This window comes from Perognathus longimembris, chromosome 16 (genome assembly GCF_023159225.1).
Source record: "Perognathus longimembris pacificus isolate PPM17 chromosome 16, ASM2315922v1, whole genome shotgun sequence".
Taxonomy (NCBI): domain Eukaryota; kingdom Metazoa; phylum Chordata; class Mammalia; order Rodentia; family Heteromyidae; genus Perognathus; species Perognathus longimembris.
In genome coordinates this window covers 31141559-31160086 of record NC_063176.1, presented here as the reverse complement: position 1 = coordinate 31160086, position 18528 = coordinate 31141559, and the positions used below count along the sequence as shown (strand labels likewise).

Below are 18528 nucleotides of genomic sequence, written 5' to 3'. Positions count from 1 at the left end.
TGTATCTGTAGCTTCTATTATTGATGATGTTCTTGTATCACCTTCCTGTGGTTGTACCTACACTATCTCTGTAATCTTATCTGAGTATATTGGAAACCGTGTATACTGGTATTGGAAGTAGGAAATTGAAAGGGAATACCAAATTTGAGAGACACAGGGTAAAAAAAGACAAACAACTACAAAAGCAATACTTGCAAAACTGTTTGGTGTAAGTTAAGTGAACTGAACACCTCGGGGGGGGAAGGGCTAGGGGGAGGAGGACGGGGGGTATGAGGGACAAGGTAACAAACAGTACAAGAAATGTATCCAACGCCTAACATATGTAACTGTAACCTCTCTGTACATCAGTTTGATAATAAAAATTTGAAAAAAAAAAAAAAAAGATGGGGTCCGGGAGGTCTGCAGCCCAAGATTGTAACTCAAGACTGCAGCCCCATTTATTCTTAACTTCCAGCTTATATGCAGTTTGGGAACCAGGGAATGGCACAGGGTTACTAAAGTTTAAGAAAATAAGAAAGCTTTTAAGTCGGTAAATAACAAGAGGCAGTAAAACAAGACAAGGCTGAATGGTTAACATAAACCAGGCTCCTATGGACACAATAAAACATTTTGGTAAGTGCTGGCTGTCAATTAAGCCAAATCTTAACACATTCCTTGTGCTAACAACACAGCCAGAGGTCAGGATGAGGTTAGCTGCTAGCTGGGCTACCAACAGTTCCCAGAACAAGAACAGAACATTAGAAGGAATGATAATAACTAACTTTTATTGTGGACATTTGGGGTAAATTTTCATTAGAAAATGATGCGTAGGGCTGGGAATATCGCCTAGTAGCAAGAGTGCTTGACTTGTATGCATGAAGCCCTGGGTTCGATTCCCCAGCACCACATATATAGAAAATGGCCAGAAGTGGCGCTGTGGCACAAGTGGCAGAGTACTAACCTTGAGCAAAGAGAAGCCAGGAACAGTGCTCAGGCCCTGAGTCCAAGCCCCAGGACTGACCAAAAAAAAAAAAAAAGAATGGGTAGACTATTGGAAATTCAAGTGTAAACCTCAAAGGAGAATCCCATCCTGGATAAAATTTATGAATCATTGAGAGTGGTTAAAATCCTTCCAGGAAGTCTATCCAAAAGAAATAAGCTATTCCCTAAAGAATATCAAGAGATGTTTTAATTTAAGAGAAAAAAATTCTAAGAAGGGAAGAAGAAACTATCAAAATTAGACAAGGAAAGAACCCAGAACTGTCCACTTTTTGAAAAAAGAATGAAGAGATGAATTTCCAAGAGAGAGTGAGCAGACAAAAAAAAATGACACAACAAAGAGTTTAGGTGAGACAGATGCTGAAAGGTGCCCAGCTGAATTCGCAATGGAGATGCCACTTGGGACCTCAGCGAGAAGCTCATGGGAAATGTGACATCAAGCCAGGCTTGAACACGTGATGAAAAGTGAAAGGATGCAAAGAAGTAGAAGGCAAAAAAACTGACTAAAGTTTTATTCCCAGCTTCTTCATCAACCTCACTGACTCGGAGATCTCTTTCAATGCCATAGTTCTCTCCCAATGCAACCAGGAATCCTCTGAAATCCGCTCTCTATCACAAATTCAAATGAATTCTCTCTTGTGCTTCAGTGCTTTAATCAAGCTTGCTGCCATTCTCTCTCTAAGAGGCTTGCTTTTATTTGGACCCCAGAGCATTTTAAAATTTATAATTGCTTAGATTAAGATATAAAAATTGTGTATCTGTATGAGCTACCATGTGATGTTTCAATACATGTAGATATTCTGTAATGTTTAAATGAGGTTACCTGTTATGTGTGTCTATCTTGTTAAATATTTAGTATGTCTGTGGTAAGAGCATTCAAACTCATTTAGAATCCTGAATATATGGGTCATTAGAATTATTTGTAATGATAACTATACAATAACACACCAGGACTTATTTTTCTCATACAATTGTAATTTAGTACCAATTGACCAAGTTATTTTCTTTCTCTTGCCCTATCCTTGCCAAGTCATCTGGTCACAATCTTTCTGTTAGGTTTTTAATGTTGGTAGCCGGTAAAAGAGAATGCCACGCAGTATTCAGGCAGGAGAGAAAAGTTTATTACCGAACTGCTGGTCTGTGGCCAAGATGATTCACGGCCAGAGAGAAGGGAGAGAAGGGAGGGAAGGGGCAACCCCCACCTAGCCTTGCCTTATCTAGGGCAGGGGCGTGAGGGGGGTGGGGTGTGGCCAGGTGGAATAGGATGTGACATCAGGGAAAGGGGAGGTAACTGCCTCCAGGTCTGCTGGTTACCCAGGTAACTGGGTGGAGACAATGAGGTGGGGGGCATCTACATGAAGCCTTCTGGTGGGGACCTTACACATTCTATTCTCTACATCTCTGAAATCCACCTTTCCCATTCCATATATGAATGTGATCATGCCCTGCCTGCCTTTCTGTGCCTGATTTATTTGACTTAACATAGTGGTGTTCACTTCTGTTTAAATTGCCAAAATAACAAGCTTTTTTTAATTTTTACCTGAATAATAATCCATGCTGTAACACTTTCTTTATCCATTCATCAGTTGATGGCTACAGAATGTTTCCATTTCCTGGCTATTGTGAGCAGTGCTACAGTAAGCAAAGGGGTTGGATACACTGTTTTTGTTTGAACTCCTGTGGAGTGCATGTAATTCTATTTTCAATTTGTTTTAGTTACCTTCATATTGTTTCCACAATGACTACATTTATATTCCCAAAAACAGTAGACAAATATTCTTTCATCTACATCCTTCCCAGTACTTGTTAATTTTCTCTTTTAAAAATAATAGTCATTCTTATTAGAGTACAGTAATATTTTACTATGATTTTCATTTTTATTTCTCTGATAACTGGTGATGTTAGTCATGTCTTTTACTTAACATGTTGGTCATTTATATATCTTCCTTTGGAAAATGTCTAATTAGATCAATTGTCCATTTTAATAAAATTATCTGTTATTTTGTTTTTAAGGTTTCTTAAATTCCTTAAATAAAAATGTTTGCCATCTCAGATGGATTAGAAATCTGTCTAACATCAGACTCTCACTCCAGAACTCATCTAGAAAGAACAGATAAACAAAGGCCTTCCCAGATTTGTATATAGTTCTGCCTTCCTTCCTACTTTCTTTCCTTTTTTTCCTTTCCTGAAGGTCTTTAGTGTATAAATTTGGAGAGTTTAGGACAGAGACAAGAGTGTTAACATATGTGGACATCTTTCTATCTTAATTTAAGGCCCATAGCTTTTTCTAAAGAACAAAGGGCATAGCATTTGCCATGTTTGTTTTTTAGTTTCTCCAATGGTTCCTTTTCCTCATAACCCAGTCCCAGCCATTGTGGCCATAATCTTACTATGAGGTGGCTGGGGATAAGAAGTTCTATTTGTGGTTTTATTACAAAACCAATTTCTCATCTTCCCTTTCTACAAGTTCTGTTCTCTTGTAACAAACACAAATATAATTATGCACTACTGATCACAAAACCAACACAAATGGTTTTAACATGAACAATTCTGCCAACCATATCATTCAATAGCTATTGATAAGGAATTCTCAGCATTTGCACTATGGCTATGTTGGGCAAGATAATTCTTTCTGTGGACCACTGTCCTATCTATTTTAGAAACCATGAAAAGTTTAACATTAGACTCCCACCATCCCTGACCTCAACCAGCTAGACCCCAGTAGCACCCCTCCCTAGGTTGTAAAAACTGAAAAAAAAGACATTGTTAAATGTCTGCAGCCATGGGAATCCCCTGAAGTTTAGAAGCACTGTTGTAAACCTATGCAGAAGCAACATGCCTGCTTGTGTAATGCTTCTAGATGTTTTGATGATGGATTGCTTCTGAGAAGAACTCTGCTGCTGTAACTTTGCAAAATGACCTTTTTCATCTTCTCTGTGAGTCAGGTAGCACAGATTATTGGCCCCATTTCCACAGATAGAATCTTGGAAGCATCCAGCCTCCCCAATCAGGTCATGAGAGGCCGCACTTGCACTTTCCCCAGATGAAAAGTGAACACTGTAATCACCACTTCTCTTGCCAGACCTAAGACTGGGCAATAACTATCAAGAAATGTCTTTTCCTAAGTGCTAGCCCTAAACTGTGCTGCACCAGACAGCTATGAAGATTCATTTACGTTCCTATCTTCCTATTATTTCATGGGCATCAAAAATAAAGCCTTCAACATAAATAAAATGGCAGCCTGCCATGTCTCATCAAGGTAACTGCGAAATTACATGGAGTGAAAAATCAATCCCAGGAAAAACAATAATGAGCAGATACTGCTTTTTTGTCATACCCAGACACAATGCAATTTTAAAAATACAAATATTAATGTGCCCCAACATATGCATGACCATAACCTCTGTGACACCAATCTAGCATTTGGAAAGAACTGCAAATAAGCCATAGACACAGACAACTATACACAGTCAGCCCTACAGCTTTCTAGTCACATGGGTTTCACAAACCAAAGAATTATACAAGAATTCATAGTAGGGCTGCAAATATGGCTTAGCAGTAGAGTGTTCGCCAGCATTCATGAAGTCCAGGGTTCGATTCCTCAGCACCACATAAACAGAAAAAGCCAGAAGTGGCTCTGTGGCTCAAGTGGTAGAGTGTTATCCTTGAGCAACAAGAAGCCAAGGACCGTGCTCAGGCCTTGAGTTCAAGCTCCAGGACTGGCAAAAAAAAAAAAAATTCGTGGTAATTTGTGAAGTACAAAAGCTTGTAGCTTCTCAGTTATGAGAGACTATGCATCCTGATTCTCGGGAGATTTGGATAATACAAGATATTTGGAGACAACTGAGAATTGACAAAGAAAGGTTATGCTGCTAGAAAATGAATCTACCTATTTTAGATATAAAAGGTAAGTATTCTTCAAATATTGTAAAAAGTATGTAATAAATATGGAAATTCAGGGCTGAAACATTGACAAGGCATACTAATCACAATTTTTTCTAACATAGTTTGGTATCACTTAATTTTGAAATAAAACCTTGGAAGAGTTAGTGATCCAAAGTTAAAATTGTCATGAAAACAAAATGCCTAAAACTCCTCTATCCAACTGAAAGGAATAAAATCTTCAACAAGCTGAATTCTCTATGAATCTGAAAAGTCTTGAGTGCCCCCTACAGGCCATTTAGGTATTATTCACAGATTTGATGTTTACTTTTCAAAAAAACATTCAAGCAATTTTTAGAAGGTAAAAATAATTTATTCGTTTGTGTGTGTGTGCCAGTCCTGGGGATTGAACACAGGAACTGGGAACTGTTCCTGAACTTCTTTTGCTCAAGGCTAATGTTCTACCACTTGAACCATAGTGCCATTTCTGGTTTTTTCCTGTTTATGTGTTACTAAGGAATTGAACCCTGGGCTTCATGCATGCTAGGCAAGCACTCTACCACTAAGCCTCATTCCCAGCCCAAATAATTTATTCTTATATTTGTTTTCTGTTTTTTTTCTCTTAGTAATGTGTTTTAGCATGAGTGATTTGGATTGGTTGCTTGTTTGCTCCCAATTGTATGTTTCTAAAGTATATTTTACTGAGAAATCACTACATTTTTATCATCAGAATTTCTCAGTGAAAAATGAATCTCTAATATAAGAAAGAAAGAATGAAACAAAATTCAATAACCATTTGAAGGTGGATTCAAAAGCAATAAAACCATAATGCTAGAACTCTTTATAATAAAAAAATACCATAAACATGTTATAAATATATTCTCCCACATTTAGGATAGAATATGATAATTTACAAAATAAATTTGATGACTTGGACTATTATATAAATTATCACTCTAGGGTTTCAGGTCCCACAATATACATTGTGTGATTTGATTAGTTGGAGAATTGACTTAGTTATGGTTTCATTTGTTCATGGTCTCATTTGTCTTAAAAGGTAGTTTATATGTTAGAAAGTAAAGGTGTATAAGACATGTTAGTGTTTGACCAAATTAAAGGTGTCTCTTCTTTAAACTAGTCCTGTTTTTGTTTGATATTCTTTCCAATAAAACAATGATGCATAACTTCAACATTTTCTAGTATATCAGGCATTCTTAAGTAACAATCACTCAAAGTAAGAATTATAACATTCTTAAAAATGTGTTGATATTGACACACCTTAGGTTCTCTGAGTAAAGGACTCATACTTTTTTACATACAGATAAATGTGATCAATCACCATTTTGGAGAATAGTGTTTTAAAGGACTTTGCCTAGAACTAAATGCTGTTGCCAAGTGGAGAGGGCTTTCAAAGAACAGAAATTACTATGCAAGATAATATTCAATCCTAGTAATTCTGTGACCTCACCTGAAGGTAAAGCCTTTTTCATCCCATGAATGCAAAATTTTTAAGATGATAGTAAAGTTCAGTAGAAAAGAAATACAGCACCAGGTGCTGGTGGCTCATGCCTATAATCCTAGCTGCTCAGGAGATCTGAGGATCTCGGTTCAAAGCCAGCACAGGCAGAAACATCTGTGAGACTCTTACCTCTAATTAATCACACACACAAAAATAAAAAGCTGGAAGCAGAGCGCAGCTCAAGTGGGAAATGGCTAGCTTCAAGCAAAAGAAGTTCAGGAAGCCAGGGACAGTGCTCAGGCCCTGAGTCCAAGGCCCAGGACTGGCCAAAAAAAAAAAAAAAAAAAAAGAAGAAGTTCAGGGACAGTACCCAGGCCCTGAGTTCAAGACTAGCAAAAGAGAAAGAAAGAGAGGGTGAAAGAGAAACAGAGAGAGACGGAGAGAGAGAGAGAGAAAGAGACAGAGACAGAGAGAGAGGCTACAGAAGACAGCAATTCAGCCTGTCACCCATCTTCCAAAATAATAAGTACAATAATATTTAAGTAAAATAATTACATTATAAATAAATATAAAATAATATTTTACCTAATATATGCAATGGATGAAATATTAAGTAAAATGTTGTCCAAATTTGAGCGACTTGGCAAGGAGCACCTGTTCATTTGCTTTCAATACTGAGAAATTCATCCTTTTTAGAAAGTTTTACCCAGAGCTTACAGATATTAATCAAGAGTTCATAGTCACAATTTATTTCCATCTTTCATTCTAGTAACTTCTTTGAAGAAAGACATGCAAGGAGTTAGGATATTCACTTACAAACTAACAAGGTTTTAAGATTGCAAAAGAAAATTTGACTAGAAATACTACTTGATGATTGTTAATGTGAATAAAGCATCCAAACTGTTTATACTCTCAACACTCTGACATAAATGTGCAGATTTCCCTCACCAATCAGCTCTACCCTCTGCCCACCACCTGGGTGTCCAACTCTTGTCTTATAATTCAAATTCAAACACTAAGTACCCAAAGTTCATCAGCTACCATAAGCTCTATCGCACAAGGGTGCCCTCACTTCAGATGCCAGTCACAGTATTGGGGCCCCAAGGTACCTCACACCTCTGTCTGACCTGGTGTTTTCAATTTGCTACCACAACTCACAGAATTCAGGAGGAAAATCTTAAATTGTTGTAAAGTACTCTGTCCTCCAACAGCCACATGGAAGAGATACCTAGAGCAAGGCGTGGCAAGTTGAGGGTAGGGGCATAGTTTTCTTGAAAGAAAACCACCCTCCCTGTCCCCTGATGTGTTCATTAGCCCAAAAATTCTCTGAACACCATTATTTAGGGCTTATTAGGAGACTTTGTCATGTAGGCATAACTCTACCTTCTTTTCTCTCTCTGAGGTTGGGGATGTGGACCTGGAAGTTTCCAGCTTCTAACAGACAGTTTTAGGCAATGTATCTCTGTCCTGCAGCTATGTACAGATTCATCAGAATCATCTCATTTGAATATAAAAAAATGTTCTTGTCACTCAGGAATTTCCAAGGGACTTTGGAGCTCAGAGGTCAGAGACCAGATATTTATTCATTTTAAGGGGAAAATATATATAATATAAAGATAGATAGATAGATATACAGTTAAAGTGGTATACAGAGGGGTTACAGTTATATAAGTTCATAATGAGTACATTTCTTTTTCAACAATGTCACGTTTTCCACATTTTTCCCCAGTTTTTCCCCCCGGACTCCCCTCTCCCACAATATGTACACTTAGTTTTCAACATGCTGTGTTGCTGCATTAATTCACCCTTGGTTCCACCATTTCTGAATTTGTTCTTTTTATGACAAAAAAAATGATGAGTTTGAATTTTTCTAAGAAAACTAATAATAAAAGAAATAATAACTGGAAAAGAAATGCTACTACACTGTTGGTTGGAATGTAAACTTGTTCAACAACTCTGGAAAGCAGTATAGAGGTTCCTCAAAAAAAACTAAACATGGATAGAGCTCCCCTATGACCCAGAAATCCCAGTCCAGGGCATTTACTCGAATGACCACAAACAAGGCCACACCAAAGCTACCACCACAACTATGTTCATTGCAGTATTATTTACAATAGCTGAGATATAGAATCAACCCAGATACCCCTCAGTAAATGAAGAAAATGTGGTATATATCCACAATGGAATCTATGCTTCCATCAGAAAGAATGACATTGCCCCATTCATATAAGGAAATGGAAAGACGTGGGAAAAAATATATTAAGCATAGTAAACCAGACCCAAAGAAGCATAGGCCTGCATGGTTTCTCTCATTTATAATAACTAAAATATGCATAGGATATTCTTAGCAGAAGATTACAATGACTCAATAGCTTTGTGGATGTTACCATATAAAATTATGCTTGTTGAAATGAACTCCAAGAAAGGAAAACAAGAGGGGCTGGGAATATGGCCTAGTGGCAAGAGTGCTTGCCTCCTACACATGAAGCTTTCGTTCGATTCCCCAGCACCACATATATGGAAAACGGCCAGAGGAGCGCTGTGGCTCAGGTGGCAGAGTGCTAGCCTTGAGCAGGAAGAAGCCTGGGAAGGTGCTCAGGCCCTGAGTTCAAGGCCCAGGACTGGCCAAAAAAAAAAAAAAAAAAGAAAAAGAAAAAAAAAAGAAAGGAAAGGAAAACAAGAAGTTGTTGTTTATTGTACTGTTTTTGGATATTTCTTTTTTCCTTTGTTTTTTCTCCTTTGGTTTATTCCCTATTGACACTGTTTTTGTTTTCTTTACCCTTTGTCTTATATGTAAGTTTATCTGATTTAGGGAAAGAAAGAATCACAGAAACAGTGGAACAACCAGTGAGCCAATGCAATTGTGATACTCACTAGATCCTATGTTAGAAATGAACTTTACAACTTGAGGGGGAGAAGAGTGGAGAGTGAGTAGGAGTAAATGAGGGAAGAGGTAACACTGTTCAAAAAGAAATATACTTATTATCTGACTTATGTAATTATAACCCCTCTGTCCATCAAAATTTAAAGAACTATTTCTAACACATACATGAATCTCTCCCTTTACCACTAAAATAATAAAATGTAGATGGTTTAAAATGTTTGGGAAAAACTTTATTGGCAACATACATAGCAAGGCAAACTTGTACAAATAGGATTAGCATTTCCAGGTATACTCACCTTAACTTCACTACTGATTTAGACCCTAAGAGAAGCTCTAACCCTTATCTTGGGCCAATAATACTCTAAAACAGATAACCCACCTAAATTAATGGAATATAACTATGTTAGGATATCTTAAAGGAAGCTGGGCATTGTGAAGGGGAAGGGATTTTATTATTGTGAGTCTATTGTCCTTAGCATAGCACTTGGGTATTGGTATTGGCAGAGTGATAGAGACAACTGCATCATTCCCGTTAAATTCTGCGGACGTGTAGATTGGTGAGACCACAGACAGAGAAACTGGAGTCTATGCAACCAGTTCGATTTTTCTAAACCTAAGTCAAATGGAACTCACTTTTTTATATGCTAGGACAAGAAAATAAGTGAATACAGAACATATGATAGGTATAGATTTAGCAGGAAGCTAAAATCTAAATTAGGCAAATATTAAGTGGATGTGATGGTGCCATCTCACAAAGTATTGCCTAAAATGTTTTTAATTTCAGCTATAAGTTATTTTCTATGTCCAAAGTACATAAAGAAAATGATAGCATCTTAATGAGTATATTAATAATATGTTAATGAGTTGACTTCCGTTTAATAACTTTTAGTGAGATGTAACTTCTGTTTAACACAGAAAGAGAATACATCTTACTACGTTCAATATGCTGTTCTTCATTAAATGTCATGGTCTAGTATGGATAAATATTAACAGACAAAACAGTATAAACTGCCAGTTATAAAAACAAAGCAAAACTCATGGGCTGGGAATGTGGTTTAGTGGCAGAGTGCTTGCCTAACATGCCTGAAGCCCTTGGTTGGATTCCTCAGTACCACATAAACAGAAAAAGACAGAAGTGGCACTGTGGTTCAGATGGTAGACTGCTATCCTTGAGCAAAAGAAGCTTAGGGACAGTGCTCAGGCCCTGAGTTCAAGCCCCAGGACTAGCCAAAAACAAAAACAAAACCCTAAAATTCATATATTTGTCAAACACAGGAGATGCTAAGGCATAAGTATCCTGATATTGCTTACATCTGGTTAAAAATAAGCAAGACTTGGGGCTGGGGATATGGCCTAGTGGCAAGAGTGCCTGCCTCATATACATGAGGCCCTGGGTTCGATTCCCCAGCACCACATATACAGAAAATGGCCAGAAGTGGCGCTGTGGCTCAAGAGGCAGAGTGCTAGCCTTGAGCAAAAAGAAGCCAGGGACAGTGCTCAGGCCCTGAGTCCAAGCCCCAGGACTGCCCCCCCCCCAAAAAAAAACACACACACACACACACACACAAAAAAAAGCAAGACCTTCAGAAAAATGCTGCAAAAACTACAAAGCACCCCTGACTCTAAAATCCCAATTCTTGGAACATGACATAATTCCAAATCTTGCTGCTACTTAATTATGTTATTTTATCAATCAGAGGTGACTCAGTAACCAGGGTTAGCCTTGAAATGTCTGCATAAAAGTCAATGGAACCAGATAATTCAAAGAGAAGTAGGAAGAAAAGAAGCAAGGGAAACATAGTTGCCTCTCAGTTCAAGACCCTATATACTTCAAGTGGCATAAAAGCAAATGGGACCACTAAACAAAAAATAGCTTCGAATTCTGGAAAAGACTAGAGCTTGGAGAAAAATTACAGAAAGGAAGTTTGAAAGGTTCTCAAATATGGGTGGTGCTACTATACAGAAGAGCACTGGGCTTGTTTTCTGAAAGTATAAAGGCTGGTCAATCTTTAAATAATGGATGTTCACCAAGAATATGAATCTTCTGCTTAGTGTAAGGATATATTTCTAACTGGATAGTGTAAGGATATAGTTCTAAAGATCTATTGAGCTCACTGAGAAAATAGTGAGGTAGCCACCACAATGGAAACCACCTAACCTGTCAGCCATGCAAATGGGATTGGTGAAGAGATTTGTGCTTAACTATGAGTGGTTTTGTTTCTTTTTAAATATGACTCCTGTAGCTTATTTACTACTCTGTATGATACCATAGAACTACAGAGTCAGGTGAGAAAGAATCTAAAGCAGCCTTCACAATAGCCATTGTATGAGATCTCAAGGAACTTAAAGGATCTGACATAATTCACTTTCTTTTTTTTTTAATCTAAATTTTATTGTAAAGGTGATGTACAGAGGAGTTACAGTTGCATACCACAATTGACTTTCTTTTTTTAATTATGGATTAATTTAATTTATTTAATTATGGATTTTTTTCATTTCTTTATTGTCAAAATGATGTACAGAGGGGTTACAGTTTCATACATAAGGCAGTAAGTACATTTCTTATCCAACTTGTTACCTCCTCCCTCCACAATTCACTTACAAACCATTTCCTATATGCATAATTACAAGTCTTAATAACTATGGTATAAAGGATTTTCAAAGCTACAAGGAAAAAGCTATTGATAAATTCTGGATATTTCTATCCTTGTGTGGGAAGAGAAAGAGGAATTGTAAGTGGAAGATGATGTTTGTTTAATTGGTCAATTTCTAACCAACAGTTGAAATGCTGGTCATTAGAAAGTTAGGACATTATAGCCTAGCACCAGTGGTTCACAGAGGTAATCTTAGCTACTTAAGAGGCTAAGATCTGAGAATCCATGGTTTGAAACAAGCCCAGGAAGGAAAGTCTATGAGACTCTTATCTCCAATAAAAACTACCCCCCCCCCACACACACCCAATTACTCCCCTTGCCAAACCAAAACAGAAGTGGAGCTCTGGCTCAAGTAGCAGAACACTATCTTTAAGCAAAAAAGTTCAGAGACAGCCCCCAGCCTCTGAATTCAAGCCCTAGGAATAGCTAAATAAATGATTAAGGACATTTTAATCAGGGACAGATAATGACTGATGGAAACAGGAAGGGTCTGATAGCTGGACCAGCTACTCCATTCAGGATTTCTTGCCTATAATAGCTAATAGAGAGAGGAGTTATCTCTCCTCCAGCTATGTAATAGAGTCCCAGATTTCTTTTAGGATTGGATCCATTTAGATCTCATTTCAATTTTCAAGCAATTCATTTGTCCAAGGGATACTGCTGTGGCTTAGCTGTTTAAGATTTGTGTCTGGTTTGTGCTATTATAACAAATACTACAAAAGGAAGAACATTTCATGAGTAGAAAAGTTGTTGGCTCACAACTCGGAAGTTTGCAAAGTACCATATCAAAAGGACAACTAGTGTTTGTTGCACTTCCCTTGTAGAAGGGCAAGGAGGTCTTTAAAGAGAAAACAAGACAGGGAGAGGAAACAAAATTCTCCTTCCTTTCATTAAGAAGCCACCCTCACCATTAAAAGTATTATTCCATTCCTGATGGTGAAGAATTATGAACTAAATATCTCTTAGAGTACCTACATCTACTTGTTTTGAGAATCACCTTCCCAGCTCATGAACTTCAGAGGACACATGCAAAGCCTAACAGCCTGCATCATTGCTTAACTTTGAACCAATTGCTATAGCAAAGAAAAGCATACATTAAGAGTATCTGCCTAAGTCACTCAAGATCCATATAATGAAATTTAGTATGTAGCTATAACTTCTCCACAGAAAGAAATATATTTTTTCAGCCTGCTCATGGACTAAAAGTTTAAAATCTCTATCATCCAAAACACACCTAACTACAATATTTGACTGTTCCCCTAACTTTATTTAAGCACAATAGGAAAAAATTTAATTTCCAGGGTAGAAAATGCATCCAAAATAAATCATTTCAAATAGCAAAAAAGAACAGTGATATCTAATACCCCTATATTTTACTAGCTCCATGAATCTTCATCTGTTGACATAAGCTTAATTTTATCTGTACTTTCTGCACCACTAAGAAGTCCCCAGAGGCTGAGAGGAAATTTTAAGAGCTTCTGTGTAGTTATTGTTGCTAGGAAACATCATTTGTATCTGAGTGCTCAGGTTTTGAGACACTGGGTGAAGTCACCAGTTCATAAAGGAAAACCTTTGGTAAATAGGTTGTTGGGGTATGAGTAAATTGATGATCTTGTTCTGTGGCTACATGTTCTTGAGTAACCTTTGAATAATAGAGTATTTTGAGGCCTCTTTGCTTTGGATCCAGCTGCCACTATTGCTCCCATGAGAACTCAGTTGTTTTTCTGAAATAGAGTGAGCATTCTTCCACCTCCAAAATAATCATCTGTAATTATCTCAGTGTCTTGAACACTATGCAGAATTGGTTGTAGTTAAACAAAGGGCAAGTGAGCTTGGAAATAAAGACCCAGGCCACTGACTGCATGAATTGTCAAATGCAGGAGTCTCTTCTTATCTGTAGGGGATGTGTCCCAAGACCTCCATCGGATACTTTCAGCTGGAGATAGTACCACACCTTATGGTTTCCTATACATACACACCTAGGATAAAATTTAATTTATAAATTAGGCACAGTAAGAGGTTAGCAACCATAAAGAATAATAAAATAGAAAAGTTATGAAAGATGGTAATAAAAAATATACAAATGTGGTCTTTTTAAATTTCCTTTCAAAAAGATCAACCTGAGCACAAAGCATTGCAGTAGCTCAACAGTTAGTGCAAGAATTAGCTTGGCTCTTAAATGACTGAAGGGTGGCTAGCAAATACACAGGAGTCCTGATTTACTGGACAAATGGAGGAACTCCCTCCTAGCTAGGACATGGCAAAGAAATGTGGGCATGCAATTTAAGACATACGAATTTCTGACTTGTTTCAGTAATTTCTTATTTAATATTTTCAGACCCCAGTTCACTGGGTAGCAGACACTGAAGATAGGGAAACTGGGTAAGGTAGAAGGGCTGATGTACTTCGAAGATAGGCATTGAATGGTTTTTCTATTCCAGCTTGTTTGTTGTGTGTAGTACTGAAGTGTTTGGCTGATTGGGCTTACCCACGTACTTCCATCTTCCTCTCACCTACAAAATGCAGGCCCAGCAGTGGCTCCCTCAACTCTAACTGGAATTTACAAATTTCCCCTCTAAATTGCTGCAATTGGAACATGAGCTACAGGTTTAGTCTATCACCTAGTTAACTTAGCTAGCCTAAATTTTACAAAAAGCTTTTTCTATTCCTCGATATACAGACCTCCCATCTATCAGTCATCTACCTTTCTACCTACCTTTGGGCTTGTACGTTCCTGTTAGATGCTGTAAGTGATGTTAACCTATCTCTCAGAGATTAAGATCCTTTCCCCTCAAACTTTACATGAATCCTTAATATGCTAATTAGAGTTGTATGAATGTGCAAAGTCCATAGGTAAATAAGAGGTTTTCATAGTTTCTCATATAACAATGATAATATCTAACAGTAAATATCTTCTGCTTCTCTGTCTACACTTGGGTCATTATGGTATGGATTATTAGACAAAGAAGAGTGGGAAAGCTATCAGACCTAGAAGGAGGTAGTTTAAAGTGAAATAAAATATACTCAAATATCATCACAACAGAATTGAAACTTCATAGGGTAAATATAAAATGGTTGGGAGTTCATCACTTTAGAGAAAAGAATTCTTAAAAATCTTTTTGAAGAGCAGTTAGAACTATTTAAAACAATAAAGTGGAGACCTCTTTATTTCAGAGAGAGGGCAAGGGAGGGAGGAAAGCAAAAGGGAGAGAGAGGGAAAGAGGGAGAGAAGGCTGGAGGGAGGAAAGGAAGAAACAACTCAAATTTTCTTTTATTCTTACAGTAACACATTTAGAGAGGCTTTTTGTCAGTTGGCATTCCACTGAAAAACTGTAAAACATTTTTTAATCTTCTGAAAAGATATTACTGCCCTAATCAAAAGTAGGTCAAAATAACTTCTACTACAAAGAGCTCATCAGGTTACCTTTAGAATCTGGAAGCAGCAGTAATTCTAATGGCAAAAAACAAGATTTGTTACTTTTTTAAGTTAAATATAAAATGAAGCTTTAAAAAGTCTTCTGGTCTCTAACTGGTAAAAAAAAAAAAAAGAAAAACAGGATCTTGAATATATCTTAAATTATTTTTAGATTTTTTTTTAAATATATCCCTTCATGTTGTGCAGGTTCTTGTTTGCATGACCATAACCCAGTAAGGCCATGGCAACCAAGAACAGAGTAGAGAAAGAGAATAGCCCATGACAGGACCTTCCATGCTGAAAACAGAGTGCAAGACCTACCTACATGTTGCCCTTGAATTAACTGGATCTCACCCTTATAAATATGAAGGTACCAGCCAGGTATGATGATGTACACCTATAACTAGAGCTACTCAGGAGGCAGAGGCAGGTCTCTGCCTGGTTGAAAGCTGGCACATGCCAAGTTAACAAGACCTTATTTCAAAAGTAAACTACAAGCAAAAGAACTAGGGCTAAAATTCAAGTGTAGAATCTCTGCCTGTCATATTACCAAAATTCTGGGTTCAATTCCCAGTATCACAAAAAAAAATAGATGAGAGAAAGGGGTAGGGGGAGAGGTCAGAGCATTACCAATAATTTACATAGTGCCCAAAGTTTTAACAATATGTAACTATGAAATTATTAGCTAAATCAAAGACTAATAGAAGCTTGATTTATTTTCTAAAAGAAATGTGTGTTTATTTTTTAATATTTTCCTCATTTAAGTTATTTGTACAAATTTGGTTTCTCAGTTTATTTCATAGAAGTATTCCTTCTGTTCCCTTTTAACAAACAAGGGTTCAATTGCTATTACATTTTTTTTTTGGCACCAGTCCTATGGCTTGAACTCAGGGCCCGTGTACTGTCCCTGAGCTTTTCTTTCTTTTTTTTTTTTTTAATCATTAAGCACACAGAGCTAAAATCTATTACCAGACCCATGGAGTCTAACCAGCTCTCACTACAAAAGAATGCCCATTAGTAGACACAAAGAAAACAAATATGAAGCCATGATGTCAGATATCACTATGATCCAGAGTTCATATCTGCCAAAACCAGATGCATTGTCGTCTCAATGCAGTCACTACCAACCCATCAGAAATAGCAATCCATATGGCACCTAGTACATAGCAATGCTGCCTTCTGGATAGCAACTGAGTAAGTAGCAATGCTACCCACTGCTTGCTAGGATTCTCTCCCCTCTGATACCTATCCTGTCTTCAGAAAGAATTTCTAGCTAGGCTTAATGGCTTACACTTGTAAGTGTAGCTACTTGGGAGGCAGAGATGAGGTAGATTGCAATTTGAGGAAGATCCAAGCCAAAAATATATATATATATATATATAGTGAGACCCATCTCAGCCACTAGCTGGATATTGGCTCATGCTTGTCATCCCATTTACAGCACAAATTATAATACAGAGGATCACAATCCAGGCAGGCTAAGACATAATTGCATGACTCTATCAGAAGAATAGCTAAAGCAAAAAGGGCTGGGGGTATTGCTACTGCAGTGATAGAGCATCTGCCTAGCAAGGCAGGGCTTTGGATTCAAAGCCCAATACTGCCAAGAAAATAACTAAGGGAAGAATTTCCAGACTCTTTTGTCATGAAGCTGTGTTTCCTCATTTCAGATGGCTATACCACAGATGACATCGAGTTTTACTGGAATGGAGGCGAGGGAGCGGTCACTGGAGTCAATAAAATCGAACTCCCTCAGTTTTCAATTGTTGATTACAAGATGGTGTCCAAGAAGGTAGAGTTTACCACAGGTGAGGATGTTTCTTCCAAAGCAAACAAGGAGAGTAGTGAAAAAAAGATGATGGGTTCTAATCAAATATAATGGATTTTTTAATTCTCTTTTTCTTTCCTTATTATTTAAATTCAGGAGCCTATCCACGGCTGTCACTGAGTTTTCGTCTGAAGAGAAACATTGGCTACTTCATTCTGCAAACCTACATGCCTTCTACCCTGATTACAATTCTGTCCTGGGTTTCTTTTTGGATCAACTATGATGCATCTGCAGCCAGAGTTGCACTAGGTAATGCATGTGTAGTACACCAGAGTGAGGAAAGGGTTCTACCTTCAAGTATGCCAGCATTAGCAATCACAGCCAAAAAGTCTCTTAGAGCAAGCCACCAAATTACTTTACAGTTGAATGCTTAAATATGAAATAACCAAGTATATACATAAAGATGTTTACAGTGTAACATCTCAGCATTCAGAAAAGATAATATATATGGGACATATATGTATGTATATGTATGTATGCATATATATACATGTTTTCCAGTATGGAACTACTTGTAAGATGTATTCTGAATTTTTTATTACACTAATTTTGACAAAATTTGAGATGACTTGTTCTTCATTTCCTTCTCTTTTATTACAGGGGAAAACACTTAGAATTCATTATTTTTTCAATAGAAAAAATGACTTGGAGAAAGCTAAACAGACCTGGTAGCTACGAACAAGCTATGTCAAATGTCAGGAAATACTTTCTTTTGAATATTAACTAAAGTTTTAAAAAAAAATCAAGTTGGGTCTCCTTTAACTGGAGTTCATTATATTCAATAATGCACAAACAATTCATCAGCTATATTAATGATCTGGGATCAAGATAAAATGAAAAATTCTTTCCTGTTTAGTGGAACAAAATTCAGAATTAATCTTGCTATGGTTGAGTAATTGCTGAAAGCTGCAAGGCTGTATTTGAGCCTCTAAATAATTCATCGGAAAGTTTGAATATGTAAGGTGTGTCTGCTGAATCTAGGCATGCACAAATCTGCCTCATTATTTGATTTATAGACTCCAATAATAATTATCTGGAACTTATTCATGTGCACAATACACACACACACACACACACACACACACACACACAGAGCATTATTCCTAGCTAAGAGAACATATTATATTCTCTTTTCTTCTGAGACTATTGCATTGGATTAAATGATCAGCATATCTTTTTCACACCTAGACTAATTGTTTTCTCTCTAGCCTTATTGTACTAGTTATGTATCCAAGACTCTCAAAGCCAAGGGCTTACAGCCTCTTCTCAACCTTTGAATATTCTAGGACTAAAGAAAGCAAGTAAGTACTGTGAAGAATGGATCAGGAAAATGTAGTACATATGCACAATGAAATTTTATGCCTCTATCAGAAAGAATGACATTGCCACATTTGTAAGGAAATGGAAGGACTTGGAAAAAGTTATACT

The 18528-nt window shown here is 37.2% G+C and overlaps 1 protein-coding gene across 1 annotated transcript in view; it reads left to right on the top strand.

Annotated features, from left to right (window-relative positions):
- Gabrb1 (gamma-aminobutyric acid type A receptor subunit beta1) overlaps nt 1-18528 on the top strand; it is a 325048-nt gene that overhangs the window by 290828 nt on the left and 15692 nt on the right. Inside the window, exons 6-7 of the mRNA XM_048364441.1 lie at nt 16943-17080; nt 17197-17349. Coding sequence (XP_048220398.1) covers nt 16943-17080; nt 17197-17349 — 291 coding nt within the window. The remainder of the gene's footprint in view (nt 1-16942; nt 17081-17196; nt 17350-18528) is intronic.